This window comes from Centrocercus urophasianus, unplaced genomic scaffold, assembly GCF_019232065.1.
Source record: "Centrocercus urophasianus isolate 14NV4802_14NV808 unplaced genomic scaffold, USGS_Curo_1.0 seq_19, whole genome shotgun sequence".
NCBI classification, from domain to species: Eukaryota; Metazoa; Chordata; class Aves; order Galliformes; family Phasianidae; genus Centrocercus; species Centrocercus urophasianus.
The window spans coordinates 8,324,629-8,350,852 of record NW_024884744.1 but is presented as its reverse complement, the minus strand read 5'-3'; the positions used below and the strand labels follow the sequence as shown (position 1 = coordinate 8,350,852).

The 26,224-nt window shown below is 56.9% G+C and overlaps 4 protein-coding genes across 11 annotated transcripts in view; 3 read left to right on the top strand and 1 right to left on the bottom strand.

The window, feature by feature from the left end:
- The window catches only part of DIS3L2 (DIS3 like 3'-5' exoribonuclease 2), a 165,952-nt gene extending 155,200 nt beyond the window's left edge, over positions 1-10,752 (top strand). For all 5 annotated transcript variants that reach the window (XM_042820290.1, XM_042820295.1, XM_042820291.1 and 2 more), the window contains 7 exons: positions 2,992-3,175; positions 3,734-3,820; positions 7,115-7,262; positions 7,451-7,581; positions 7,865-7,969; positions 8,527-8,628; positions 10,278-10,752. In XM_042820290.1, coding sequence (XP_042676224.1) covers positions 2,992-3,175; positions 3,734-3,820; positions 7,115-7,262; positions 7,451-7,581; positions 7,865-7,969; positions 8,527-8,628; positions 10,278-10,376 — 856 coding nt within the window. In that variant the 3' untranslated portion in view covers positions 10,377-10,752. The remainder of the gene's footprint in view (positions 1-2,991; positions 3,176-3,733; positions 3,821-7,114; positions 7,263-7,450; positions 7,582-7,864; positions 7,970-8,526; positions 8,629-10,277) is intronic.
- A 98-nt stretch (positions 10,753-10,850) lies between these two features.
- On the top strand, positions 10,851-15,100 carry LOC122161167 (intestinal-type alkaline phosphatase-like). Of its 3 annotated transcripts, XM_042820318.1 has the most exons (11): positions 12,093-12,176; positions 12,265-12,381; positions 12,549-12,664; positions 12,732-12,906; positions 12,986-13,158; positions 13,240-13,374; positions 13,445-13,514; positions 13,595-13,729; positions 13,812-14,003; positions 14,129-14,241; positions 14,381-15,100. In XM_042820318.1, exons 1-11 carry the CDS (start codon positions 12,101-12,103, stop codon positions 14,678-14,680), a joined length of 1,602 nt encoding a protein of 533 aa, XP_042676252.1. In that variant the 5' UTR covers positions 12,093-12,100; the 3' UTR covers positions 14,681-15,100. The 3 variants fall into 3 exon arrangements, with proteins under 3 accessions (XP_042676250.1, XP_042676251.1, XP_042676252.1); XM_042820316.1 differs by having other exon boundaries at positions 10,851-12,381; XM_042820317.1 differs by having other exon boundaries at positions 10,851-12,381; positions 14,129-14,245.
- A 157-nt stretch (positions 15,101-15,257) lies between these two features.
- On the top strand, positions 15,258-18,298 carry LOC122161168 (intestinal-type alkaline phosphatase-like). The gene is made up of 11 exons (XM_042820319.1): positions 15,258-15,340; positions 15,843-15,959; positions 16,048-16,163; positions 16,270-16,444; positions 16,528-16,700; positions 16,779-16,913; positions 17,002-17,074; positions 17,160-17,294; positions 17,390-17,581; positions 17,685-17,795; positions 17,876-18,298. The coding sequence occupies exons 1-11, from the start codon at positions 15,271-15,273 to the stop codon at positions 18,139-18,141; spliced, it is 1,563 nt and encodes a 520-aa protein (XP_042676253.1). The 5' UTR covers positions 15,258-15,270; the 3' UTR covers positions 18,142-18,298.
- A 424-nt stretch (positions 18,299-18,722) lies between these two features.
- Positions 18,723-24,813, bottom strand: ECEL1 (endothelin converting enzyme like 1). Of its 2 annotated transcripts, none has more exons than XM_042820313.1 (17): positions 24,064-24,813; positions 23,219-23,287; positions 23,038-23,148; positions 22,457-22,549; positions 21,996-22,120; positions 21,499-21,721; positions 21,311-21,409; positions 21,144-21,218; positions 20,641-20,744; positions 20,474-20,532; positions 20,315-20,366; positions 20,165-20,232; positions 19,954-20,078; positions 19,728-19,793; positions 19,531-19,626; positions 19,009-19,085; positions 18,723-18,908 (listed from the first exon to the last, which is right to left on the bottom strand). In XM_042820313.1, exons 1-17 carry the CDS (start codon positions 24,811-24,813, stop codon positions 18,809-18,811), a joined length of 2,292 nt encoding a protein of 763 aa, XP_042676247.1. In that variant the 3' UTR covers positions 18,723-18,808. The 2 variants fall into 2 exon arrangements, with proteins under 2 accessions (XP_042676247.1, XP_042676248.1); XM_042820314.1 differs by having other exon boundaries at positions 20,647-20,744.
- Between the last annotated feature and the right edge of the window lie 1,411 nt (positions 24,814-26,224).

Below are 26,224 nucleotides of genomic sequence, written 5' to 3'. Positions count from 1 at the left end.
CTTTGCAGCAAACCTTGCTCTGCTAATGTCATTTGTCAAGTTAATCAGGGAGAGTGGGCACTTCTATGGCTGCTGTGTAGCCTGGCCACATTGCTATGGAAACAAGCAGCCAAACAGGCATTTTGCTTGCCCTGCTTCACTCTGAGGAGATTTGGCACGAGAAACCAATATTTTATTTGCCATCAACAAAACAGCTCACTGAGGATGCGAGTAGTTTTTCAAGGTTGATGTCAAGAGATTGGAGAGGATCAGAGCAAATAATAACCTTGCTGCTACCACAGTTCCAGGGAGTAGGTGTGCAGCTCTTCTTCCCATGCCACATGGATGTTTGGTGCTGACAGCGGCTGTGCAAGAGGAGTTCCAGCTCAGCAGCCTGGCTTTGGGGCTGCTGGCTGGTGTCATAGTCCTGCCCAGCTGGACTCAGAGGTTCATAGAATCATTAGGATTGGAAAAGACCTCCAAAATCACCAAGTCCAACCCATCCCTGCCAAGCTCACTGACCACATCCCTCAGTGCCACATCTCCACGGTTCTCAAACACCTCCAGGGATGGTGACCCCAGCACTGCCTGAGCAGCCTGTGCCAGTGCACCACTACTTTTTCTGGGAAGAATTTTTTTCTAATACCCAACCAGAAAAGCACGATGGTCTGTGATTCTGTCTGTGTTTGAGAGCATCTCAGAAGCCCGGAATCTCAGTGAGCTGTAGGAGCCGGCGTGCCTCATTCACGTGTGAAACTTGAAGGCGAATTCTTTTGAAAACTGTACACTCAATCTGACCTCTTACATAAGTCAAGGTATAGAGTTTCACCCACTGACTCCTGCACCGAGCCCATAACTCATAAGCAAAATCCAGGTATTGAAAGAGCCGGCAGAGGATGCTTACGTACTTTACCAGGCTCTCCTCCCTCTCCCGCGTGCACGTACTAAATGATGCGTTGAACAGCTTTGGAAGCACTCCCCACTGCAGTGCAGGCATATGGGGCTGGTGGTACCTGCAGGCACCCACATGGGGACAGCCACTTGCCTGCCCACACCACAGGGCGGCAGAGGAAACCTTGCATGAGCTCGGAAAGGGCAAAAGTTCAGATCAGTTTGTTTATGGGATTTTATGGAAGCAGGAGCCAAGGATAGCTCAGCTAATCCAGAGGAAACTGTAGCGATGGCGTTAGGCTGCATTTCACATGGGATGCAATCAGCGCGCGTTCAGACGGACCCGTCTTTCTGTCTCCATTTTTTTTAGCCATGAAATATTTTTCTTTGCACTCCTGTCTGCCAGCTGCATTGAGCCAAGCTCTGGGCTCAGCTGTCTTAAGAAAAAAGGGGCAAAAATAAGACAGACAGAAAGAACACCTTCTTGTCATTGACCTCCTTCTTGATCTCCTGGCTGTTCGGTGGCAGTGCTGTCCCCAGTGCCACCAGCAGCCTTCAGTGGCTGTCTTTGATGCTGTCTGGGAGCTCGTGCTCCAGGTGTGGAATAAGAGGTGTGGAATAGGTGTGGAATAGACAGAAGAAAGGATTTGATGGAACAAAACTTGCTGCTTGTTCTCCTTCAGGTGTAAAAGGCGCTGCCTTCTGCCTCTGGTGCAGCCCTGTTGGTCTCCTTGTCCCTACAATCTGTCTGCAGGCATGGTGGCTGAAGTGCATGTAGAAGATGGGGATGCTGCAAGCTGGCCAGCCCTGGGTTGGGTGCCCAGCACCCTGGGGCCATGCTGTCCCACAGCCCCCAGGCACTGGTGACCGTAGAGGGACTGATGTTGCCATCTGGTGGCTTAGCTGTACAGGAGCAGCAAGGTTTTGCTCAGCCTTCTTGGAAGCCGCTCAAACAAGTGGCTGTGGATGCCACCACCACGTCCAAAGCACCTAGCCCTCTTACACCAGGCTGTGGGTGCACTGTCCACCCAACTGCCTCATCCCTTGGCCTGCTGGATGTTGCCATTCAGTGTTAGGGGACTGGTGGCCCCTTCACACTTGTGCTGTGCTGCTGTGCCATAGGGTCTCCCTCCTGCCCTCCTGTTGACCTCTCCACAGCAGTACGCTTCCCAGCCTTGGCAGAGCCCACAAAGATCTTGTTAAGGGATCTCCTTCTTGTTAAAGATGAATATTTCCACTGCTTACTACAAGCAGCACGTGCACGTCCTCCTCTGGGCTCGTCTTTAATTATTTATTTTCTCTTCCGAGCCCTTGTCAAGTCCTCCCTGACTGGGAGCACATTGCAGCTGGAGCGTGCATACCCTGCACATCACCCCCATGCTCCTGGGGCACAGGGATTTGCAGGATTCAGGACCCTGCCCCACATCTTGCAGCCAGCCCTGCAGAATTGCTGCCCTGCGTGCAGGAGGGCTGAGCTGCCCTGATTTGTAGTAGCTCTCTTGGGCATTGTGTGGAGTGTGACGTTACTACTGTAAATCTATTATCTTTTGTGGCAATTAAGATCAATTAGGAGCCTGGAGAATACAAGCAGCAAATAACTGGAGGCCCAATTAAGCACATCTTGTTTCTTATCTGAGCCCAGATAAACAAGTCTCTGGTGGCACAGCCCCTTGGATGGGAGGAAACCACAGTTGGTGGCACTGGGATCAGAGCCCTAGAGATCCCAGTTCATTGAGCCCAAGGGTGGCACAGCACCCCACAGTCCAAATCCAGTCTTCATTTTATAACTCCCTGGTTCACAGACTCACTGAATGGCCAGGGTTGGAAGGCAACTCAAGGATCATGAATCTCCAACCCTCCTGCCACATGCAGGGCCACCAACCTCCCCATTTAATGCTAGACCACGCTGCTCAGGGCCCCATCCAACCTGGCGTTGAACACCTCCAGGGACGGGGCAGCCACAACCTCTCTGGGCAGCTGTTCCAGCATCTCACCACTTTCTCTGTAAAGAACTTCCCCCTGACATGCAACCTAAATCTTCGCTCCCTTGGTTCCCCCAATCCTGTTAGCATCATCTCTCCTAACCTTTCTTAACTCGGGGTTGTGTTTCTTGCCCTACAGGCTGGTAGAGGAGTTCATGCTGCTGGCGAACATGGCCGTGGCCCATCAGATCTACCGCTCCTTCCCCGAGCAGGCGCTGCTTCGCCGCCACCCACCGCCCCAGAGCAAGTTGCTGAACGACTTGATGGAGTTCTGCCACCAAGTCGGCCTTGAGATCGACTTCAGCAGCGCGGGCAGCCTGCATGTGAGTGCACCAGAGAGCGAGGACACCCAGATTTCCTTTCTTAGTTTTCTTGGGAGATCCTGGGCAAGTCAAGGAGGGAAGGGTGCGGATTGGGAACTGGCAAGGACCAGAGAGCAGTGCTGGGAAAGGTCAGATGTACAAAGCACAGGAAGCATGGAGTGATCCTCTGCTGAGTGTGTCCTGAGGCCGAGCTCCAGCTGAACAGCGCAGTGCAGCTTCCAGGATTTTCCTTCCTCACTGCAACCGCACTGTGGATAATCCGCTGTTAATCCCATCCCCTCTGATCTCCTGCATGCCACTCTCCCTACTCTCTAGCCACGCCAGAGCTATGCCAGCACTGCAGGGCTGTTCACTCAGCTCCTTCACTATATCTTGAACTCTTCTTCCAACCCTTCTTTACCGCCAGCTCTAGGCAGTGACCACCCATCCCCATGTCCCTCTGGAGTCCCATCAGTGTACACATTGAAGCTCTTGGTGTGGATGGGGCCTGGGCACAGATCAGGGGAGGGGTTCTGAGCACTGTTTGTCAGCCTGAAAACTGTCTCTTTTCTCCTTCAGAAAAGCTTAAATGAAACATTTGGAGCTGACAAATACTCCGAAGCCAGGAAAGAAGTGCTGACCAACATGTTCTCCAGGCCCATGCAGGTAAGACCCAGACATCTGTAGCTCTTTTCCAGGGCCCCATTTCCATCTCTGACTCCATCTGCATTACCTGAGCAGGTCACTACATAGGGAAAGAGTGATTGGATGCAGGGGATGATGCTGTAAGGTCAGCAGGGTCAGGCTGAGCCTGTCCTTGCACTCTGCAGTGCCCCTATGGTATTGGGATATATCACAGCAGAGGTGATGTGCAGGATGCCAGCAGACTCACAAGAACCCAGCCTGCTCCATGAAGAACTGGTGACAAGCTCTGTGGTTCGTATTCATGCCACCTCATGTCGTGGTATCTAAACTGGTTTCTTGTCCAAGAAGAAATCAGGTATCAGGGCAATGCAGGGTTATGGGAATCAGAATTGCTAACAGTGGAAAAGACCACGAAGGTCATCTAGTCCAACCATCAACCCATCACCCATGCCCACTAAACCACATATCTGGCCACAAATCACAGTGTGGTACTCAGGCACATCCTCTTAGAAGCAGGGAAGCTCTGGAAACCCTTTGGTCACCTTCTGGACTGAGACCTCCTGTCAATGCCTGTGCATTGGAGGCTCGCTATGCTCCTTACAGTGATTGTCATGTTTGATGCATCTGCAGCTCAGGACATTACTTGGGTGCTTATCACCATTAGAAACCTTTTTATGAGGCATCTGTCTTTCTACATTTGCTGCTGGGCATAGAACAGCCTCTTCTGAGGGAAGTCCTACCCCATAGGGAAAGGAGCATGTTGCTGGAATGGTCTCTCTGCCGTGGTCTGCCAAACGCTGCAGGAATGAATCATCTTTCCTACATTGCTCATTTGACTGTCACTCTTCTAATTAGCTCATTTGCTCCATTTACTCATTAGCAGTTGCCTGAAGTCCTGCTGTACTTTAGTGACTTAATGCTTGCAAGCGGAATTGGGGACCAAAACCATTTAGTAAATCACCTGCTTGCATATGTTTTCAGCTCAGGAGTGCTGCTTTCTGAAGTGCAGGGAGTGCCTCTGGAGCTGGCTGTGTTCTCCTCAATCCCATGTTCTGCTCCGGTTTGTCCTGGTCCTTTCTGTCATGTCTTCCTTTTCTGGTGGGAGGCACCAGCAGGTGGTGTGCATTCCCTGGGGTCCCTCTCCTGTCGTGCTTTGGTGCAAGCCCAGACTTCGTTGGAGGATGAAATCTTCTGAGGAGCAAATAGCAGGCAGTTCAGACAAGAAGCAAAGGAGCTTTCAGAAGAGATATTCCATGAGATACAGGATTTTGGCAGGAACTCAACTTGCACTATCCTCAGAAGGTGAAGGTGTCCTTGTGCTCAGGTGTACAGTGCAGCCCACTCTCTCCTGCCTAGCATCTCACATAAGAGACAAAACCCAGCTTACAGCTGAGCTCATTAGCTCTGCAGGTGCCAGGAGATGCAGAAATCCCTCTTGGTCTGGGGTGAGCTTGTGCAATTGGATACACTGTGGTGTATCCTTATGATTTCCCGTCCATAAGGAAGGGCTGTGGAGCTGCTGGGGCGAAAGATACCAGTGTTGCCCTCTGCACTCCGTATTTCCTCCTCACACATGCCGTTGGCTGGACCAGCTCCCTCACACCCTGAGCAATTGAGATTCCCACTGTTGTTCCTGTTCTAGGAGCAGAGGATTGGCAGTGCAGGGCCGTCTCAGTGCCCCTCAGAAAGGGCAGTTTCCAAGTGGGAAGAGGACTTTTCACTACCTACCCCTGCTACTGGAGCAGATGGGAAAATGAGCCCCGTTCACCCATCCCCACAGACTGTAATGGAGGAGAGCACAGCTCTGAGCTGGCAGCTGCAGAGCGGGATGACACAGGGCTGGGCCGTGGCTCTGACAGATGGTGCAGAGAGGCCCCATGTCCCAGGTGATGGAGCGGGTGTCTCGGGGACAAGGCCACATTCAGCCAGCTGTAGCAAAAGCAGGTTGATCCCATGCTGATGGCACGCTGTGTCGTCCGTCTTGGCTGCGTGCTGGTGGCCATCAGCCTCATGGAAGAAGGCAAGCAGTGGGTAACGTGTGTGTCTGCCTGGATTGCTGCACCAGGAGCTCGTAACAGATGAAAGAGCAGTGACATATCATTTTTCAGGGGCTCAGTCACTCGGGGATTCAATCTGTCCACAAGAGCAGAGCCAGCCTGGGTTGGCTGGGGCTGATTTATTTCCGGGCTCCTTATTGTTCTCCTGGGATTGTGGCAGTCAGACCCTGGGGCTTTGGGACCACTTGCTAGTCAAATCTGCTAATGAGAAAACATCTGCTCTACATCAGGCTGGTATTATTGTGGAGTGCTGTTGTGGTAGTGAGGACAGGTAGCAGGCAAGTGCCATTGTGTAACCCTACCACGGCCCAAAGGAGCATCCGATCCCATCTCCCATCCCTGGAGGCACTGAGGCCAGGTTGCTGGGGGGCAGCCTGCCCGTAGTGGGGATTTGGGGTTGGGTGGGCTTTAAGGTCTGCCCCCAACGCACACCATTGTAAGATTTTATGATTCTGAGGTTTTGCTGTGACATCGAGCTGTTCCCAGCCTCAGCGAGGGTCATCACTTGCCATCACGGTGTTGAAAACTGGACCAGCAGCAGCTGGGCTTGGCACATCCATCAGGAAATGCCCTGGATAACAGCAGGCAGCATCTCTCTGACTTCTCTGAGCATGTCTCCCTGCCCGACCGCGCAGAGCCATGTTCAGTGGGAGCTGAACTAATTGAGTGGAGACCATACTTCGTGGAGTCCATCAGAAACAATTTAGTTCTGGGTTGTGGAAATTGGCAGCTCCTAGCCCAGCTCTTGGGTCTCATAATAAGGCCGGGACCGACACTGCTTTTTTTAACCTGCACTATTTACTTGCCCGGATCAGTGCGTTGCTGCTCAGCGGGAGCTGGCTGCGCCGCCGTGCTGGAGAGTGGAAGATGCAGCTGCCCAAACCGTGGCTCCCATGACAGCTCTGTAATCAGAGCTGCCTACTCCTGTTTGTTTTAAATCACTTGCTCTTATTTTTAAATGGGTTCATTGAATCGCCACCGTGCTGTGACCCTGCTGCCACCCCCTGACCCCGCAGCCTCCCCTCCCCGCCTGGGCTCGGGCTGTGTTGTTTTCCCAGCCCCGAGGGCTGCTGTTTCACAGATGTAAAAATAAAAGCTGTAACATGTGAGAGCATGATGATGAGAACAGGGGCGGCAGAGCCTGCAGCCAGACCCAGAACCCAGAGGCTCCGTCTTGCTGGCTGAGATCCCTTCAGCCTCATGGTCCTGCACTGTCCTCCTTTCTCACACCCTCCCCTTGCTTCTCACCGCTTTTCAGATGGCTCTGTACTTCTGCACCGGCGTCCTGAAGGACGAGACCCTCTTCCGCCACTACGCCCTCAACGTGCCCTTCTACACACACTTCACTTCGCCCATCCGTCGCTACGCAGACGTCGTTGTGCACCGGCTGCTCTCCGCGTCGCTCGGTGGGTGCTGTGAGTCCCATGCAGGTGGGGCTCCTGGGTTCCTGCCTTGAGTGCTTGGGATCCATATCCCACCAGGCAGCTCTTTGGCACGTGGGGTGTCCTCAGTGTGCACAGGGGGAGCTGGGCATCGGGCTGCTGTGGATCAAGAGAGAATGTGAACCCGTCGTTGTCACTCATCTCCTTCCCAGGTATCAGCTCTCCCATCAAGATGGAGAAGGAGGCCATCCAGCGACAAGCAGAGCACTGCAATGACAGGAAGATGGCTTCCAAGAGAGTGCAGGAGCTCAGCACCGACCTCTTCTTTGCCGTCTTTGTCAGGGTAGGAGCAGTGGTGTGTTCTCTTGAGGGGTTTCTCGGATTTCCCCATGAGTGCTCAGTCTGGGGTAGAGAAGGGAACACTCTGTGACCGTCTCCAAGCTTCGGGACCTGGTCACCAGCACAGTGAGACAGGGCTCCCCTTGGGCATGCTGGTGTAGGATCAGAAGTGATAGAATATCCCAAGTTGGAAGGGACCCCATAAGGATCATGGAGTCCAACTCCTGGCTCTGCGCAGGATGACTCAAAAATGAGACCACATGTCTGAGTGCATTGTCTCCTAACAGGAGAGCGGTCCTCTGGAGTCTGAGGCCATGGTGATGGGTGTCCTGAATGAGGCCTTTGATGTCCTGGTGCTGAAGTTTGGAGTCCAGAAGCGAATCTACTGCAACGTAAGTGTTCCCAACACTGCCAGTGCACTTGCTGCCTCAGCACACTGAACACTGGGTGTCCCTCAGCAACCTGGAGGGGCTTGGGGGCCCAGAGCAGCCCAACTCTCCCCACTGCACGCTGTGGGTAATTTGTCTCCTTAAAAGGAAATGAAGGCAGATTTGTGGGGACAGAGATCAACATGGGGCTGAAGCAAGGAAACAGAAAGGAGCTGGCTTCCATTTCATTTAATCACGTGGTGTATCTGGGGCTGTGACAGCACTGCCATAGGCCAGCACCTGCAGTTAGTGACAGCAGCTTCTCGTAATAACCGGGTTATATGGCTGGCACTGACATTTTTAAGCAGAACATATAGCATGATCTATGGGCTGTTTGTGTATAGCAGCCGCCCCTGATTTACTTACTTAGCTCAGACACATGGGCTGCTGCAACCTGGTTGCTACAGGGCTGCAGAGGACTCTGTGCAAAAGCAGTGTCATCGCCATCCACAGTCAAAGCAGGGAGTGGGGCTGGGGGTGCCAGGGGCCACAGGCTGCTCCCAACATCTCCTTGCCTGCAGGCACTGCCCTTGCTGGGCTTCCACTTCCAGAAGGTGGGGAGGAAGCCAGAGCTGACGCTCATGTGGGAGCCAGAGAGCCCAGAGCAGGAATCTGTGTCTCAGGTAAGACCCCAAGCACAGGTTGGACTCATAACCACATGGATCCATCCCGTGATCTACACAGGGATGGATCTGGGAGGCACAATGCACCCCCATTTCTCCCAGCACCCAGCCTTACTCTATCCCATCGCTGCCCCCACGCCTGACCCCACCACTGCCTTCAGACTCTGCCCTGCCCGCTGTGTGTACTGCCTCCCAATCCAGTTTCCTCCTGAATTTAATTAACTTGCTGTTTACTTCCTTCTTCCAGATCATCAATTAAGATGTTAAGTAAGAACAGGCCTAAGGCAGCTCCTGCTTAGCCCCTTCCCCCCCATTCTGGTATTTCTTGTCCCTCTTGCTGACACAGCCCTGCCATCAGGTTTCCATCCATGTGACAGGGCTGAGACCCATTTAGAAGGATTTTTTTTTTAAATCAGACTTCCTGAGATGCAGCGTCAAATGGTTTAACAGCATCTAGAAATCTCTCTCTTGTGTCCCTGTCATCTATTAACTTGGTAACTCAATCAGAGGGAGCAATCGCATTTGTCTGGCTTGATTAAGTGGTGCCTCTCTGCCAACGTTTATCTGGCGTGGCTGTAAAATCACAGCTGTGTTGATTGCTGTGATCCCTGCCTGGTGCCTGGGCGGGGATGGGAGGGCTCAATCCAACCCTGTCCTCGCACTGAGAGCTCTGTTCTGGGAGAGCATTACTCCTGATAGAGCTGACCTGGAAGATCCCTTCCTGCCCAGGGAAATGTTGCTCAGCTCAGGAGGGTCAGAGCAGAGCTCCCCGGGGCTGCTGCAGGCTTTCTCCTCTTGAGCTGTGCTTGGCTCATAGAAGCCTCTGCATGCATCCTGAAATGGCCTCGGTTCCTCCTTCCTTGCAGGAGTGGGTATCACTTACACCCTAGCAGGAACCTGCATTGAAAAATGAAGCCCCCAGCATGAGCAGAGCACGTTTTGGTTAAGCAAACACTCAGCAATGGAGGAAACTCCTCCACACCTCCTAAGAAAGCAAGAGAGCCCTCCCCTTGGGAGCAGCTCTGAGCTCTCGTCAAGAACATCCCAGAGCCTGGAGCACAGAGCTGAGCACAGAATGGCTGCAGAATGGCTTCCCTCTGCTTTGCTCCTCACTGAGTGCTTTGATGCATTTCAATCTCAGTGAAATTTTCCTGCTCGAAGTGATGAATCTGGAGCAGCAGGTGTGGGAGGAGCAAGAAGGGTTGGACTGTGTTATTCGGAGAGGCTTTCTGCCTGCTCCTGCTCCCTAAAAGCCAGACCGTGGGGACAGTGAGAAGGAGCTGAGGGCACACACCAGGGCATGATCCCCAGCACCACGTGTCCATTCCAGCCGTCCCGGCCATCTTGTTATCCTGTATTGGTTGCAGAGTTGATGGATGATTTATGTCCCTAAACTGCACCATTGCACGAAGTGATTGATCTGGGGGCCGGCAGGCAGCGTGCATTCCTGAGCAGCAGACATTGATTTTCTGCAGTCTCTATTCCCTTGCGTATCCCTTATCCAATCCCCTCTCAGGTCTCCTTTCGCTGTGCGAGCACCAGCGGTCATTCCTTCATTAAAGGATGCTGAGAAAATGCGACTCAACCTAAACCCTGCCGTGATGGCAACCCGCTGCAAATCCCCTCTCCTCTCTGTGTCCTTGCTGCAGGAGATCACCATTTTCACACTGGTGGAGGTGGTGCTGAAGTCGGACGGGGTTCCCCTGAAATACAGCGCTCTGCTCAAGAGGCCCAGCACTGAGAAGTGAGCGCGCCCAGCCACAGCTCTGACACTTTGTCACCAGCACCCACGGGGACAGAGGGGACCCGCCAGGAGTTTGGGGATTTGAATTTTGAAATTGACGTCATTTTATTTCTGGTTTGGATTTTAACCCAGGGATCGGGGTTGCCCCAGGTGGGGCAATTTCTACTGGCAGATATTTTTAGCTTTATGGTTTGTTTTTTTTTCCTTTATGAGACTGTGGGTGCCCGCCCCTTGCCACTGGGGGTGCCTGTGGTGGGGGCAACATGGAGGCTGATGTCCCTGAAAGCAGAGGGGCTGCTTTAGGCTGGGTGGGCTGACCGGGCCTCTCAGAAGGGCTCCCAGCTGGGCCACGTGTCGTGAAATAAAGCAGGTCAGCAGCCGTGATGGGGACTGCGCGTAGGTTTCATTTTGCCTTGTTACCCGGGCAGGAATCTGACCATAACTCATCTCTCAGGCTGCCCTGTGTCTCTCAGGGCCTTGTGCAATCTCAGCCTCTCTGTTTGCTCAGCAGAAGGTGGGGGTCAGGAGGATGCACGTGCTCCCAACCTGTGCTGCTTCCGCTAATCCCCCAGTCTGAGCCACCACTGACAAGCACTGGGTGTCTGCCCCAGCCTCCAGCCTAACCCCACACCGGGTCCCTTCAGCCACAGACAGGACTGTCCCTGGCTCTGTGCCCACCCAACACTGAGGAGCATGGGGCATGTCCTCACTTCTCTCTTCTATGTGGAGAGAAGCACCCAGCCTCAGTCCTTCACAGAGCGTTTCATCTGTCTGCTCCAGAGTTCCTACGGTGCTCTGGCAGCATCTGTGTCATCACCTTTGTACAGCTGGGATAGGCTTCTGGCAAGAGGGAATGCCATTGTGCTGGCATGCAGGGAGGGAGAGCACTGTGCTTTGCTTTGTGTTGTTGGTGGTGACAGCTGTGGCCCTGGCATGAACACAACTGCCATGCATTGCAGCAGGGACCTGGCTGTGCCTGTGCTGCCTGGCTCAGCACCAGGGGTTGGGCTCTGGGATGGGTCAGAGCTGGGTGCTACATGCACGCCAAGAGCTGGGAGATGTTGCAGTCCCCTGCAGTCCCCAAAGGATGGGCTGGTGGCATCCTTCCAGTTGCAACCGTATGCCATGGCCCTGCCCTCCACTCATGTGGGATGTCACTTCTCCCTGACTGTGGACACAGCAGCCCATTCCTCTGTGGGTTTCCATCTCTCTCCTGCTTCATGGACACAGAAGGCAGTGTATCACCCTGTCCCTTGGGAGAGGTAACCTGAGGACACTGACACAACAGCAAGCTGTCCTCCCCTACCCCTCATTCCATTCTTCTTGTGTTTTTTCACTGGGGAAACAAGCTCAATCCAGCCCAGCCCAGCATGTCTGCAAAAACAGCCCTTTGACCTACATACTCCTCACCTGTTCTGGGGTCTCTGCAGGTGTGGAGCTGTGGACCCTCAGGTACAGCCTCAGGGACACTGAGTGCCTCAGGGCAACCCCACTCCCCAGGAATAGGCTGGAAGTCCTACCTCACCTTGAGGGGGAAGGGATGGCCCTGGGGAGGGCTGGGGACACCGGGAGGGCAGGGCCAGAAGATGTCCCTGAATGTTATCAGCCCATCGTCTCACCCGCAGCAGGGGCTCAGCCCTCTGGCTGGACAGGGCAGGACATAAAGGGCTGTGTCCCCCCCAGCCCCACACACAGGCGGCCATCAGGAAGGAACGTGGGCTGGGCAGCATGGGATGGCTGCTCTCTTCCAGGATCTGTTTCCTCCTTCTTTTCCTCGTCCCGCTCACTGCTATTGCAACCTCAGGTGAGAGCTCAATGGGAGACGTGGTGGGGTGGGAGCTCTGGGGCTGCTCTGGGGCCCTGCACACCCCTAGCTCTGCTTTCACATCCAGATGCTGAGAAAACCCCACACTACTGGAACGAAGGGGCCAGGAGGAGGCTGGAGGCAGCCCTGGCCTTGCAGCCAGTGGCACAGCGAGCCAAAAACATCATCCTCTTCATGGGTGATGGTGAGTGCTCCATGGGTGCTGCCATTTCCCATGTCACTGATTTCAGCACACTGGGTACAAAGCTGTCCTCCAGCAGCTGCTGGGTCCCTCTTCCCCTGGTAGCACGGCCCTGGAAAGGGAGGGCAGGACCGTCCCCAGTCACAGCTCTTTGTCACCCCTCGCCACAGGCATGGGGCTGCCCACGGTGTCAGCAGCCCGGATCTACAAGGGGCAACTGGCCGGCAGCTCGGGTGAGGAGAGCGTCTTGGCCATGGAGACATTTCCACACGTGGCCCTGGCCAAGGTGAGCAGGGCAGTGCTGAGGGGGCACAGTGCTGCCCCCAGCCCCCCTGACCCTTGCTTGCCCATAGACCTACACCATCGACCGGCAGGTGCCCGACAGCGCTGGCACGGGCACGGCCTACCTGTGTGGGGTGAAGGCCAATGCCAAGACGCTGGGGCTGAGCGGGGCGGCCGTCTATGGCAAATGCCGCACAGCATTCGGCAACGAAGTGGACTCCATCCTGCACCGGGCCCGGCTGGCAGGTATGTGGGGTGGGTATGCTCATTGCAGAGGCCTGCTCGGCACAGGTGGGCTCCCCACAGACCCCGTGCCGTGCTGCAGGTAAGTCGGTGGGCATCGTGACCACCACACGGGTGCAACATGCATCCCCTGCTGCTGCCTATGCACACTCGGCCAGCCGCAGCTGGTACGCCGATGCCAACATGCCTCCAGAGACCCTGCGGGACGGCTGCAAGGACATCGCCTACCAGCTGGTGCACAACACCGACATCAACGTGAGCTGGGGACATCGTGGTGGCTGCATCCCTGGGTGCTGTGTCCCTGTGCCGGTGACAGCCCTCCCCCCCTCCTTGCAGGTGATCCTGGGTGGCGGGAGGGCCTACATGTCCCCCAGGTGGACCCCAGACCCTGAGTACCCGGACGACCCGGCGCAGAATGGCACCAGGAGGGACGGGCGGAACCTGGTGGCCGAATGGCTCAGCACCAGGGAGGTAGAGCAGAGGGGACGCAGCGCTGGGCACGGTGTGTGTGCCACTGCCACCGCTGTGTCCTCGCTGTCAGGGCGCGCGCTACGTCTGGGACAAGAAGGGCCTGGATGCGGTTGATGACACCTCTGTGAGCCACCTCATGGGTAAGAGCATCGCTGGCTTTATGTCGGCAGTGCCACTCCACTCTGGGTGGCACGAAGTAGCCCTAACCCCTCTCCCCCAGGCCTCTTTGAGCCCAAGGACATGAGGTATGAGCTGAACCGCAACGCCACCACGGACCCCTCCATTGTGGAAATGACAGAGAAAGCCATCCGCATCCTGCGCAGGAACCCCAACGGCTTCTTCCTCTTTGTGGAAGATGAGTGCAGGGCCCCGGGTTGGGACATGGGTCCTGGCAGCCGGGTGGGATCAAGGTGGTGATGGCCCCATTCCCTGCGCAGGTGGAAGGATTGACCACGGACACCACAGCGGCCGGGCCAAGCAGGCGCTGACGGAGGCCATCATGCTGGACCGGGCAGTGGCACGGGCAGGCGAGCTGACGGAGCCCTCTGACACACTGACCGTGGTGACGGCTGATCACTCACATGTCTTCACCTTCGGGGGCAACACGCTGCGAGGAGCCTCCATCTTCGGTGGGACTCAGGGAGAGACGAGCATCCCTGCTCCCGCCCTGTGCTGTGCCTCCATGAGAGGCCATGGGAGCTCCGGGGAGGCTGCTGACTGGTGCAGGGGGTGACAGTGCACTTCTCCATGTCAGGGCTGGCCCCTAAGAAAGCGAAGGACAAGCGAGCCTATACCAGCATCCTCTATGGCAATGGACCGGGATACAGCATTCGTGATGGGGGCCGCCCAGCCGTCAGCCTTCCAGCTGTGGGTAGGATTCTACTGGAAGAGAAGGAATGGGGTGGTGCCTTTCTGGGGTTCACCAGAACACCAGGGTGATGGGAGCTGCTTCATGCGAAGGGCAGAAGAGCTGCCCCCAGCACCATTTCTCCTACTCTCTCCACAGAGGACAAGGACTACAGGCAGCAAGCGGCTGTGCCCCTTGACTTGGAGACCCACAGTGGGGAGGATGTGGTGGTGCTGGCTCAGGGTCCTATGGCCCACCTCTTCCACGGGGTGCAGGAGCAGCACTACATTGCCCATGCCATTGCTTATGCTGCGTGCCTCAAGCCTTATGATGCCAGACCCCGCTGTGGTGCACCCCGTAGAGCCTCTGGCAGCAACCAACACTCCCCACAGCCTCTACTCGCTCTCCTGGCCCTCTGCATGTCTGCCTTCATGGTGGTGGGCTGAGAGACCCCACTGAACCCTGCTTCAGCCCCCTGTTGCGGGCAGGGTCACAGGATGCAATAAAATGTGGGATGTCTGGGTTCGTGTGCCATGGGATGATTTGTAGCAGCAGTTGTACCTCAATTTCCCCGGGTTGTGACTCCTAACTGGGGCCTGCACAGGAGTGAAGCAGAAGAAGAGACAATGGTGAGGGGTGGCCATGTACCCACAGCTCCATCCCTGGGTTACTGGGAGCCCACAGTATAGAGGAGTTTGCGCAGCTTTGAGGTGCTGTGCACAGCCTGGTACAAGAGCTGGTCCTGACATTTAGTCCCCATCAGTGCCTTTATCGCTCCAGGAAGTGCTGGGTGGAGCCACCAGGAGCACCCCAAGTCCCTCCTTCTGCACCCCATGTTCCCTCCCCTCCGCAGCACCTAGCAATAAGGTGGCAATGAGGTGCCAACAGCCCAGCCCCACGGCCTTTGAGCCGATGGCCCAACAGGATGCCACGCTATCTGTGAAATGCCAAACCCCTCAAGGGCAGATCCTGGTCCAAAGTCCCCCCCTCCGAAGTCTGCAAAAGAGGCAGGCACAGCTGGAGCTGGTGACAGCTGCTCCAGTTCCATCATGCGGCTGCTGGTACCCCTCATCCTCTGCCTTGGCCTCTGGGCAGAGCTTGGCACTGCTGTCATCCCAGGTAGAAACAAGGATGGGGATGGGGGAAGACACCCCTGGTACCAGTGTAGTGCTGGCCTGGCTGTTCACAGGGCATGGCTCAGGAGGGAGCAGGAATATCAGGGAGCATTGGGATGGGGCTTTGTGTCTGCTGGTGGGCTGGTGTTGCCCTGTGGGATTGGGGTCCTGCTTTTGTTTGAGTCGGGAGGGAGTGTGTGATGTGCCTATAGCTCCTCTACCTCCATGCATTTGTCCCTATCCCACTTGGCAGCTGGTTTCTCCCACTGCATCCCTTCTTGCTGCACACGCCCTTCCTGTCCGGGTGTACATCTCTGTGTCCTCCCCTCATCCCAAACCTGTGGATTCATCTGTATCTCCCGCCCGCCCCCCCCCCGCCCCCCCGTCCCCCCGTGGAATTATCCCATGAGTGGGAGCCCAGCGATGTCCTCAGTTGGGGGTGTCCACCATTGGTTGTCCTGGGGGAGTGGGTGCCATGAGCTGATGTGGGCAATGCCCCTTCCCAGTGGAGGAGGAGGATCCAACCTTCTGGAACAGGAAGGCAGCTGCTGCCCTCGATGCCACCCTCAAGATCGAGCAGAGGACTACTGAAGCCAAAAACCTCATCATCTTCCTCGGAGATGGTGAGTCCCTCTGGTCCAGTGTACCATGAAGTGGGGATGGGGAGGGCATCTGGGCTGGGGGTGACCTGAACCCTCACTCCTTGTCCAGGATTTGGGGTCCCCAGCATCACAGCCACTCGGATACTGAAGGGGCAGTTGAAGGGGAACCTGGGACCTGAGACCCCCCTTGCTCTGGATTCTTTCCCCTATGTGGCTCTCTCCAAGGTAATTTCCCCCAGTACTGCACTTGGGACCATGCTGCAGGCCATGGGGCTGTGGGGGCAGACATATGGCAAGAGGTGCCAGTGTGCCCTGTGCATGTCCTTGGCAGACGTACAATGTGGACCGGGTGGTTCCCGACAGCGCAGGCACAGCCACTGCCTACCTGTGTGGGGTGAAGGGCAACTACAAGACGGTGGGGCTGAGCGCAGCCGCACGCTCTGGCCAGTGCAACACCACGGAGGGCAACGAGGTGATCTCGGTGCTGGAGCGAGCCCGTAATGCTGGTACTGTGCAGGGCATGGGGTGATACGGAGCAGGGGCTTCACACCACTGGGGCTGCCCACCATGGTGGGGTGTGTTGGGGCAGGGAAGGCAGTGGGCATCGTGACGACCTCGCGGGTGCAGCACGCATCGCCCTCGGGGACCTACGCGCACGTGGTGGATCGCAACTGGTACGCTGACGCCAGCATGCCGCCTGAAGCCATAACACAGGGCTGCAAGGACATTGCCTGGCAGCTGGTGCACAATGTGGACATCAATGTGAGTGCCTGTCCATGGGGGGGCAGCCCCTGCTGACCCGGACATCCACGCACTCTGTGCCCATCTCATCCCCTCCAGGTGATCATGGGAGGCGGTCGGATATACATGACCCCCGCTGGGACACCAGATCCTGAGTATCCTGAATACAGCTCCGAGAATGGGATACGGAATGATGGGCAGAACCTCATTGACAAGTGGCTGTCAGAACGGCAGGTGGGTGACAAAGAGAAGACAGCCCTCTGTCCACCACCCCTTGTACATGGGGCCAGGCATCACTGATCCCATGGGGATCTACCTACAGGGTGCCCGCTATGTCTGGAACAAGACAGAGATGCTGGCTGCTGCTGCAGACCCCAGCGTGACTTATCTGATGGGTAACAAATGCTCCATACGCCGGGACGTGGCACTCCGGGGATGCCTACAGACACTGAGGCTGTGCTCACTGTGCCCGTCTGCCAGGTCTCTTTGAGCCCAAGGACATGAAGTATGAAATGGTGCACAATTCCACCCTGGATCCCTCTCTCACTGAGATGACAGAGGCAGCCATCAACATCCTGAGCAGGAACCCCAATGGCTTCTACCTCTTTGTGGAAGGTAATTCAGGGCTGAGGTCTCAAGGGTGGGCGAGAGAGAGGGCTCTGCATTACGGGCCACTGCCGTGGTTTCCCACTGTGGTTACCTGCCTGCAGGTGCGAGGATCGACCACGGCCACCACGAGGGCATGGCACAGCGGGCACTGATGGAGGCGGTGGAGTTTGACACGGCCATTGAGCGGGCAGGCGAGCTGCTGGACGAGGCGGACACGCTGACCGTGGTCACTGCCGACCATTCACACGTCTTCTCCTTTGGTGGCTACACCCTGCGTGGCACCTCCATCTTCGGTAGGGCTCAGAGCAGTGAATGGCCCCACGCTGGGTGCTGCCCCTCTCTCAGGCTGTGGTGTGGGTCTTCTTGGCTGATCCCCCCTCATTATTTCCTCCCCAGGCTTGGCCCCTGAACAAGCCACCGACCACAAAGGCTACACCTCCATCCTCTATGGGAACGGGCCAGGATACCCAGGCGCCACAAGGCCTGATGTGAACAGCAGCATCGCTGGTGAGGGCACAGGGCAACAGTGCGGTGGTGGGATGGGGCTGGGGGCCACCTCCCGACTCACAGGCTTCTCTCCCCCAAAGAGGAATTCAGTTACATGCAGCAGGCGGCCGTCCCCCTCAGCTCGGAGACCCACGGGGGTGAGGATGTGGCCATCCTGGCCAAAGGCCCCATGGCCTACCTCTTCCACGGGGTGCAGGAGCAGAACTACATCGCCCACGCCATGGCCTACGCCGCCTGCCTCGAGCCCTATGAAAACTGCCGCCAGCGCACCAGTGCTGCACCCTCAGTCCACCTCAGTCTGCTGGCCTTGCTTCTGCCTGCTTTGCTCTTATCTGTCTTCCACTGACCCCACAGCTTCCATCCCCATCCCACAGTGCACACCCATGGATGGGGCTCTTTGGAGTATCCTTGCTTTGGATGTGGTACACCAAATCCGGGGCATGGACTGCTCCTTGCCGCCTGCACAGGGTACTCATTGTTCAATAAACCTTGGTGTGATGCTAGCATGTGTGGCACTTGGTGTGTGGGATGGGAAAGATGCTCCTGCACCATGAGTCTGCCCACGACTGTGCTGCCTGCAGCCACCTGTCCCCATGCCATACTCTGGCACATCTGGCATATCCAATGATTTATTGACCAGAAAGAGCAGCAAAAAATACAGCACGTTTGTGTGCACTTCCAGACAGGCCGGCACCACCCCAGCCCCCAGTGACTGATGGGGAAAGGATTGGGCTGGCACAGAGATTGGTACTCTCGGTACACCCGGTGCCTCCAGGTCCCCTCCCTGCCCTGAGCAGCTGGATGTGGGGAGCTGGGAGCTTTGGGGTAGTGTGGACAAGAGGGTGCCACTGGGAGAGAGCTCATAACCCCAGTGTATCCCCTCTGCCTTGACACACCCCATCCCAAGTGGTTGCCTATTTTGGGGTGCACCCTTTGCCTGCAGGGCAGATGGGGAGCGGGCAGAGAGCGGCACTGGTGCAGGGATGGGGTGCCAGCCTGCAGGGACAGCAACTTCACCACACCGAGCACTTGTGCACCGGGTTCATGGGCGAGTTCTTGGGGCAGTGGAAAACACGGCCAAACTCCTCAAACTGTGAGACACTGCCCAGGACCCTGTGGGCAGGGGGAGAAGCTCAGAGCTGTCCCAAAGACCCTGCCCCTCACCCCTGCCCACCCCAATGGCACCGCATCCCACCCATGCTCCCATTTCTACCTGTAGTGCTCCGGGGCATGCTTGTCTGTCAGCACCTGAAGGTAGATGGATTGGGATCGCCTCTTGATGCACCAGTTCTGGGGGAACAAGGTCCCACGGGTGAAATAGGCAGGAACTCCAGATTTTGACACCCATCAGGATCCCCAAGGGCCTGATCCCCACCGGGATTGGCCCTTCTGTTTGCTGGGGGGTGAGGGCAACAATGCTGTGTTTGTTATTGAAGGGTCTGCCAGGAGCCTACAAACGTGGTTCAGATGGGTTGGGAGCATTGTGGAATGTTTGTTGTAGGGTCATGTTTGTTTGTTACTGCAGGGTCTCTTGGGGCTGTGGTATGTGCAACTGTGGGGTCCTCCAGGTTCATGTGAAGTTGTTGTAGGGGGGGGGGTGTCTCTGGCAGGGATGGGGGAATGTGGTTGTTATTGTAGGGTCCCCAAGAGCACACAGGCTGTGCAGGTGGTCTGGTGGATAGTGGGGGTATCTGCAGAGCCCAGGAGCTGCTCATAGCTACAGGCACCACCTCACCTGGGCAAAGGCGATGAAGAATAGCTGGTCGTGGGTGTACTTCAGGTGGTGCAGGGGGTGCTCGGGGCCATGCTCCCGCACCCACTTCTGGTAAGCCTGGAGAATAAGAAGTGCCAAACTTTGCCACAGAACCCCCAGAAAGCAGGAGTGCCGTGACCCTGCCAGGGCTGTGACACCCCGGGGTGGGGGACACTCACATAGTAGGCGAGCTTGAGTCCCCCCATGTCAGCGATGTTCTCCCCCAGCGTGTGTTTGCCATTCACCTGCCAAGAGAGGGGCAACATGGGTTGAGCAGAGATGTCCCCTGTCCCTATGATGGCATGAAGGCAGTGCCTCAGTTTCCCCCTCAGGGCTCTGAGGGTGTTCTCAGCGGAGGTGTGCTAAGTGGTGGGGTCCCTGAACATCGCTGTGGTGAGGTCTCACCCGCTGGTTGTAGACAGTGAAGTTGTCATAGAGGTTGACAATGCACTGCGCCTTCTTTAGGAACTTGCTGTAGGACGTCTCTGTCCACCAATGCACCAGGTTCCCATGTCGGTCATACTGTCCCCCTGCAGGCACCACTATTTGTCATGCTGAGGGAGCTGGGTGGCCCCAGGACCCCCTCTCCCACCCCAGCAGGGTGGAGGTCTCTCACCCCAATCGTCGTAGCCATGGGTCAGCTCATGCCCGATGATAGTGCCGATCCCACCATAGTTCAGCGACCTGTCAAAGGGAGCAGTAGTCACCCCCGGAGCTGCCCCCACCCAGAGCCCTGCCCTGGCCCCCTCCCCAGCCCCACACTCACTGCGGGAACTCAGGATCATAGAGGGTTGGTTGCAGGATGCCAGCAGGGAACACTGGGAACAGAGGACAACATTGCAGGGTGGGGACAACCCTTTCTTACCCTGCAGCATCCCCTGGTGCCAGGGGACCCCACACTGTGCCCCCATGGGTGATGCCTCACCCATCTGGTTCTTGTTGGGCAGGTAGTAGGCATTGAGGGCCTGGGGGGGCAGGAGCCACCTGCAAGGAGAGATGGAGGCTGTGGGGACACGGAGGGACAGGGAAATGCCACCCCCTCTCACAGCTAGGATGTCTCATGGCCACTCTCCCAGATAGAGTGATACCCACGCAGACTTGTCCACCTCCTGACGGATCTTCTTCACTGAAAGCCTGATGCTGAAGGCGATGCTGTTGAGGATGTTCTTGAAGTAGGTCTTTTCATCCACCTCAAACTGCGGGGGACATGGCCACATCAGAGGGGACTCCAGCCCCAAAGTCCAGCCCTGTGTTCTGTGTTCTGTGGGGAACAGAGCTAAGGTGTCCTCCCACCCCTATGATCCTTGGGGACAGAAAATGTAGAGTTGTGGTGTTGCGCTGGATGGGGTACAAGTGCTACTGTGTCCCCATCACCTCCCTGGAGTGATGAGGTGATCAGGGGTAGGGACATCTTCAGTCCTGCCAAGAATGGTGTGCAATGTGGGGAATGGCTGCACCTATGTGGCTGTGGTCATGCAAGTGATCTACCAGGAGTTGTATTGAGTTAGTATCTTCCCATCCTGGTCTGCCTGCACCTCAAACTAGCCAGATGTAGGGCCCATCTCCCACACTGGGTGCCCCTGTGTGCCCCTTGCCTCGTACTCCTTGTCGATGGCTTCTGGCTTCAGCAAGAAGTCGGGGTACCCAATCATCACCATCATGTACTGGAGCTGTGGGCAATGCAGGCGGAGGGGTCAGGGTCCCTGTCCAACTTTGTCTCCCCATGGGGACAAAGACAGGGGAATATGCTGGGGATTGCCACCTTGGCCCTGGCAGCTCTCCGTGTCTCCTCATCCATCCAATCCAGCTCATCCAGGCGCTGGTCCAGGATGTATTTGATGTCCTCCACCAGCTGCTGCACCTACAGTGGGTCACCATGGGTGGTGGGACAATGTTCCAACCATCTACTTGCAGGATGGCACCTTGACGAAGGGACAGGAAGGCACCTACCTTGGCCTTGCTGGCACTTGAGAAGTACTCCTCAACAAAGAGAGCACCTAGGGCCATGCCAAAGTGCTTGTTGGCTTGGCTCAGGCAAATCTTGCCCAGCTCCAGCTGCTTCTCATTGCCCTCCATCTCTTTGGAGAGCTCATGGATGGCATCACGGAAAGGAGTAGAGAGGTGCTCACTCAGCACCACCACAATGCGCCACAGCATGTAGTTGTGAAGGATCCTGGGGAAATGGGGTGGGATCAGGTCCTTTTTGGGCATGTACCAGAGAGGGGACATCCCAGCATGGAGTACCCATGTCCCATGGCACCCAGGGATGAGATGGCTCTGTTGATATCCCTGCAGTGTTCAAGGCATGGTGCAGGGTGATGGCTTTGTTGGCAACCATGATGGGGAGGTTCTGGTGGGGACTCACGATGCTTTCCTCCACCAAGGTTTTGAGGGTCCATCCACAGCTCCCCTTGTGCCCACCCCACTGTGCCTTATCACCCCCTCACCTGCTGGGTGTCACACGAATGAGGTCAGACACCTTGTGCATGTAGTCCGTGGCCAGCAGCACCACCTCTTCATCCTCTGAGAAGTTGTCATGGAAGATGCGGTCCAGCAAGCGCTTCCACTTGAGCTGGCAGCAAAGAGCACATCAGGGTGGGGACCCCATTCGTGTCACTGGGCTTTCAGCCTTCACCACCCCTTCCCATGGGACCAAGTCTGGTCCTGACACTGCACCCAGCACCCAGGGAAGTGCAGGATGCACTCATCACCATCCAGAGTGCATTGATTTGGGGGAGCAGTGCAGAATATTTCTAGGGACATAAGGGCATTGCAGCACAGGGCTCTTCTTACCAGGGTACATGGGAGTGGCAGCAAGGAGAGTGATGGAGCAAGAGGACAGGGACAAGCAGGGGCACAGGGCAGGCAGGATATGTGGGTAGCAGGGTGCTGGTGGGGGGGAACGCACCGTGGGGGTGATGCGCTGCAACTCGCCCAGAGTGACTTTGTGGTACATGCTGCTGATGTCCCTCCGCACATCGTCGTACTCAGACACCGTGATCTGCATGGGTGGGTACAGTTGTCACCTCCCCACTTCCCATCCAGGCAAGTTGGCATGGGGATAGGCACAGGTCTGGGGCAAGAAGGGCTGTGGGCCCATATCCACCATGTCTCACTGCCCAATGGGAGTCCCAAGGGCTGACACAAGTTCCCTCAAAGCTGGAATTTGTGTTCCCCAAGATAAGGGCATGGGGCCAGCAAGGAGCTGGGGTACCCAAGGACTGGGAATGGAGGTCCCCGAAGGTTGAGACTGAGGTTCCCTAACATATGGGCATGGGGTACTTAAGGGCCTTGAGTGGGTTCCCAAGGATGGGGAATGGAGCTCCCCTAGAGCGGAACTGGGAGTTCCCAACATGGTGAGGCTGGAGTCCCTGGGAGTCCCATGGACAAGACATGAAGGTCTCCAAGGCCTTAGAGTGCCAGATGTCCAAGGGGATGGAGTCCTCAAGGGCAGGGCAGGGGCACCCCAAACCCAGGACCCCCACTCACATTGGCGAGATGCTGCTCCAGCTGGAGGATTTCCTGCGCCTTTTGCTCCACGTGCTCAGCCCCCAGGAGTGTGAGCAGCCTCTCCATGAAGACACGGTAAGCAGCCAGGATCTGTGCCAATGGAAGGGACGTGTGTGCCACCCGTGCTGCCCCCTCTCCCCCTTTGTCCCCCACTCCTCACCTTCTCACTCTCCTCATCCTGCCCTAGGTACAGGGTGCGCTCAGGCAGTGTCAGCCCATCCTGGTCAATCTGTGGAGAGATGGGGGCAGGGGGTGAGCAGATCTCCAGGGCGAGTGGGGAGCTGCACTGGTGGCAGGGCACTCCCTGACCCCCCGAATAGTGTCCTCACTCCTTTGTGCAGGATGCCCCATGGGGAGCACAGGGATGGGCAATGCTGCACAACCGAACGCATCGCAAGCCTGCATCTTCCCCATCACACAGACCCAAAGCCTTTCCTTGTGACACACGCTCCCTCTAGTGTACACACGCACTCCTTCAGCACAGCCACTCTCCTTCCCGTCCCCTGCCTCACACACAGTCACACACACGCCTACAGTCACATCCCTCATCCGCAGCACCACCAGGCAAGGGGATCAGAGAGACTTCATGCCCACCGCTACCACTGCCATGCTCATCATCTTGTCTCCACCATGCCGTCCCCATCCTCACCATGCCATCTCCATCCCCAACATGCCATCTCCAACTTCACCATGCCATCTCCATCCCTACCATGGTATCATCATCCCCACCATGCCCCCTTGGTGTCCACCCTTATGTTCCCACATGCCAAACCACTGTTCATTCCATTGCTGTGTCCCACAACCATGTCATCATCATGCCCACAGCGATGTCCCCACCATGCCACTGCCATGTCCCAGCTGCGCCCACTGAAGATGTTTGAGGCTTGGCCACTTGGACAGAACCCACCCATGCCCTGATTGCACCCTAGGGTGAGGGACGTGGGTGGCAGGAATGGCTGCTGTCACAGCAGTGCCCCTGGGATGAAGATGGGAAGGTGCCCTCACCCGGATGACGTAGCGGGAGGTGTTCCTGTCGTCCAGGCTGACAGTGAGCGAGAACAGCACGGCGGCACTGTAGACCCCCTGCGTCTTGTAGAGCAGCTCATTGAGGTCTCCACTACCCGGCGATGCATCCCATCCACCACACTCCCCAATCACCTCTAACATGGGCCGCGGCCCCAGGCGGTCAATCTCAGCCCGATTGAGGCACGAGCGGAAGAACTCCTTCACCTTCCTCTCGGCTGATGTGGCGGCACGGCGGCGCACCGGGCGGCTCAGCAGTGCCCGCAGCTTGGCCTCATTCTGCTCGGCGATGGCCCCAATGGTGCCGTACACCAGTTTGTCCTCAGGGATGCCGTGCCGACGCAGCCATCCTCCACAGGCAAAGGAATAGAAATCCTGGCAGGGGTCGATGGTGGCGTCCATGTTGGCACTAAGGAAGCGTGACGCCCGTAGGAAAGCCTTCTTCTCCTGGCAGCCCTCCAGGCAGTAGCTGTCCCCTTCAGCCGCCAGGTACTTGAGCACCAGCATGCACGTCAAGATGATACAGAGCCCGGCAGCAAACACCAGCCCTGAGAGCAGGCAGATCTCCCTGCGGCTCCAGCGCGGCAGCCCCCCACCGCCACTGCGCTTCTTGGCCCCAGCACCCAACTGGAGAGCAAAGCCATTGGGCAGCGTGCCGCTCTGATAGCGGCTCACGTACTTCACCTCCTGGAATTCGTCGTAGTGGGCAGTCAGTGAGTATGTCTTCTCCATGTTGGGGGCTGCAAGGGGGGCTCATGGACCCCAGTTCATGCTGGAGATGTCCAGGTAGGTAAGGTGCTCCTGGAAAAGGCAAAGGATTGGTGTAGGGAGAAGCAAGACGGGGGATGTTTCTTGCTGTCATCATCTCCCATGTCATTGTCCCCAGCAGTGCAACATGCTCATGGCATTGGTGACCATAATGCCAGGAGCTCAGAGGCATCCCAACCCTGCCGCTGTCCCCTCCGTCCCCTTTGTCCTTATCTAGTGCTCTGGCAAGGTTCCACCTGCACCCAGCCCATGGCTCAGCTCCATCCCACCCATCTGGAGACAGCGCTCCAAGTGCAAATCCAGTGATCCAGAGAGCTCAGCATCACACCACACACCATGGATTGAGGGGGTTAGAGGGCTGCCAGCCACTCCAGGCGGGGTTGCAGAAGGGTAAGAAGTGCTCTGGGGAGATTTTGGGGGAGGAGAACACAGCACAGGGTTGGGTTGGGTGGTTGCACACCGGGTTCCATAGCCTTGCACTGCGTCGTGTTGCGTCGTGCCGTGTTGCATTGGGTTGGGGTGGGTCACGGCGCTCTGCGTTGCAGTGCGTTGTGCCCGATTGTGTTGCATGCAGCACACTGCGTGTGTGCAAAGTTAGCTCCTGTCTGGAGGGGTCCTTGCATCCCCCACAACCCCCAAAAATCCCTCTCCACCACCCGGTATCCCGTGGTCTCTGTTCTGGAGATGGGGGTGCTCTGCTCATGAGGAGAAGAGGGATAGAGGGTGGGGAGGACTTCAAAAGGAAACCCGAGTCCTTGCTCGGTGCACACTGACACCAGATTTGCAGGTGTGGGCAGGACATGCTGGAGACAAAGGGCTGCTCAGTGGGGGTGTGGACCATATTGCTGCAGCAGGACCCCCTCAGCACCCCCAAGCCCCATTGCCTCTGCTCCCTCTCAGCAACTTAGGTGAAGTTGTGCCTGGGCATCACAGCCCTGTGCTGGGGAAAGGTTGTGTGGCTGCTGCTGCCACCGGAAAGTTTGTGGGGTGAGCGGTGAGCACAGAATTTTGGGGGGGAGGTGGGCTGGAAGGGCTGCAAGGAATGAATGGACCCTAGGATGGTCCCCGGCATGCTGGAGAGATGCTCAACCGAATGCTTGGGGGCTGCTCATGGGATGCTCGGGAGTGCCCAGTGAATGCTGCTCAGGATGCTTCGGGGATGCTGCCCAGGATGCTCTGGAGGTGCTCGCCGCGGTGCTCAAGGGATGCTCGAGGGATGCTCGGGAAATGCTCCCCGGCATATTCGGGGGATGCTCACCGGTAGGCTGCGGGAGGGTGCTCGGGGCTGCTCGGGAGATGCTCGCCGGGATATCCGGGGGTGCTCGGGGGCGCGTCCCTCTTGCTCTCCGCGGCACTCGGTGGCTGCTCCAGGCTA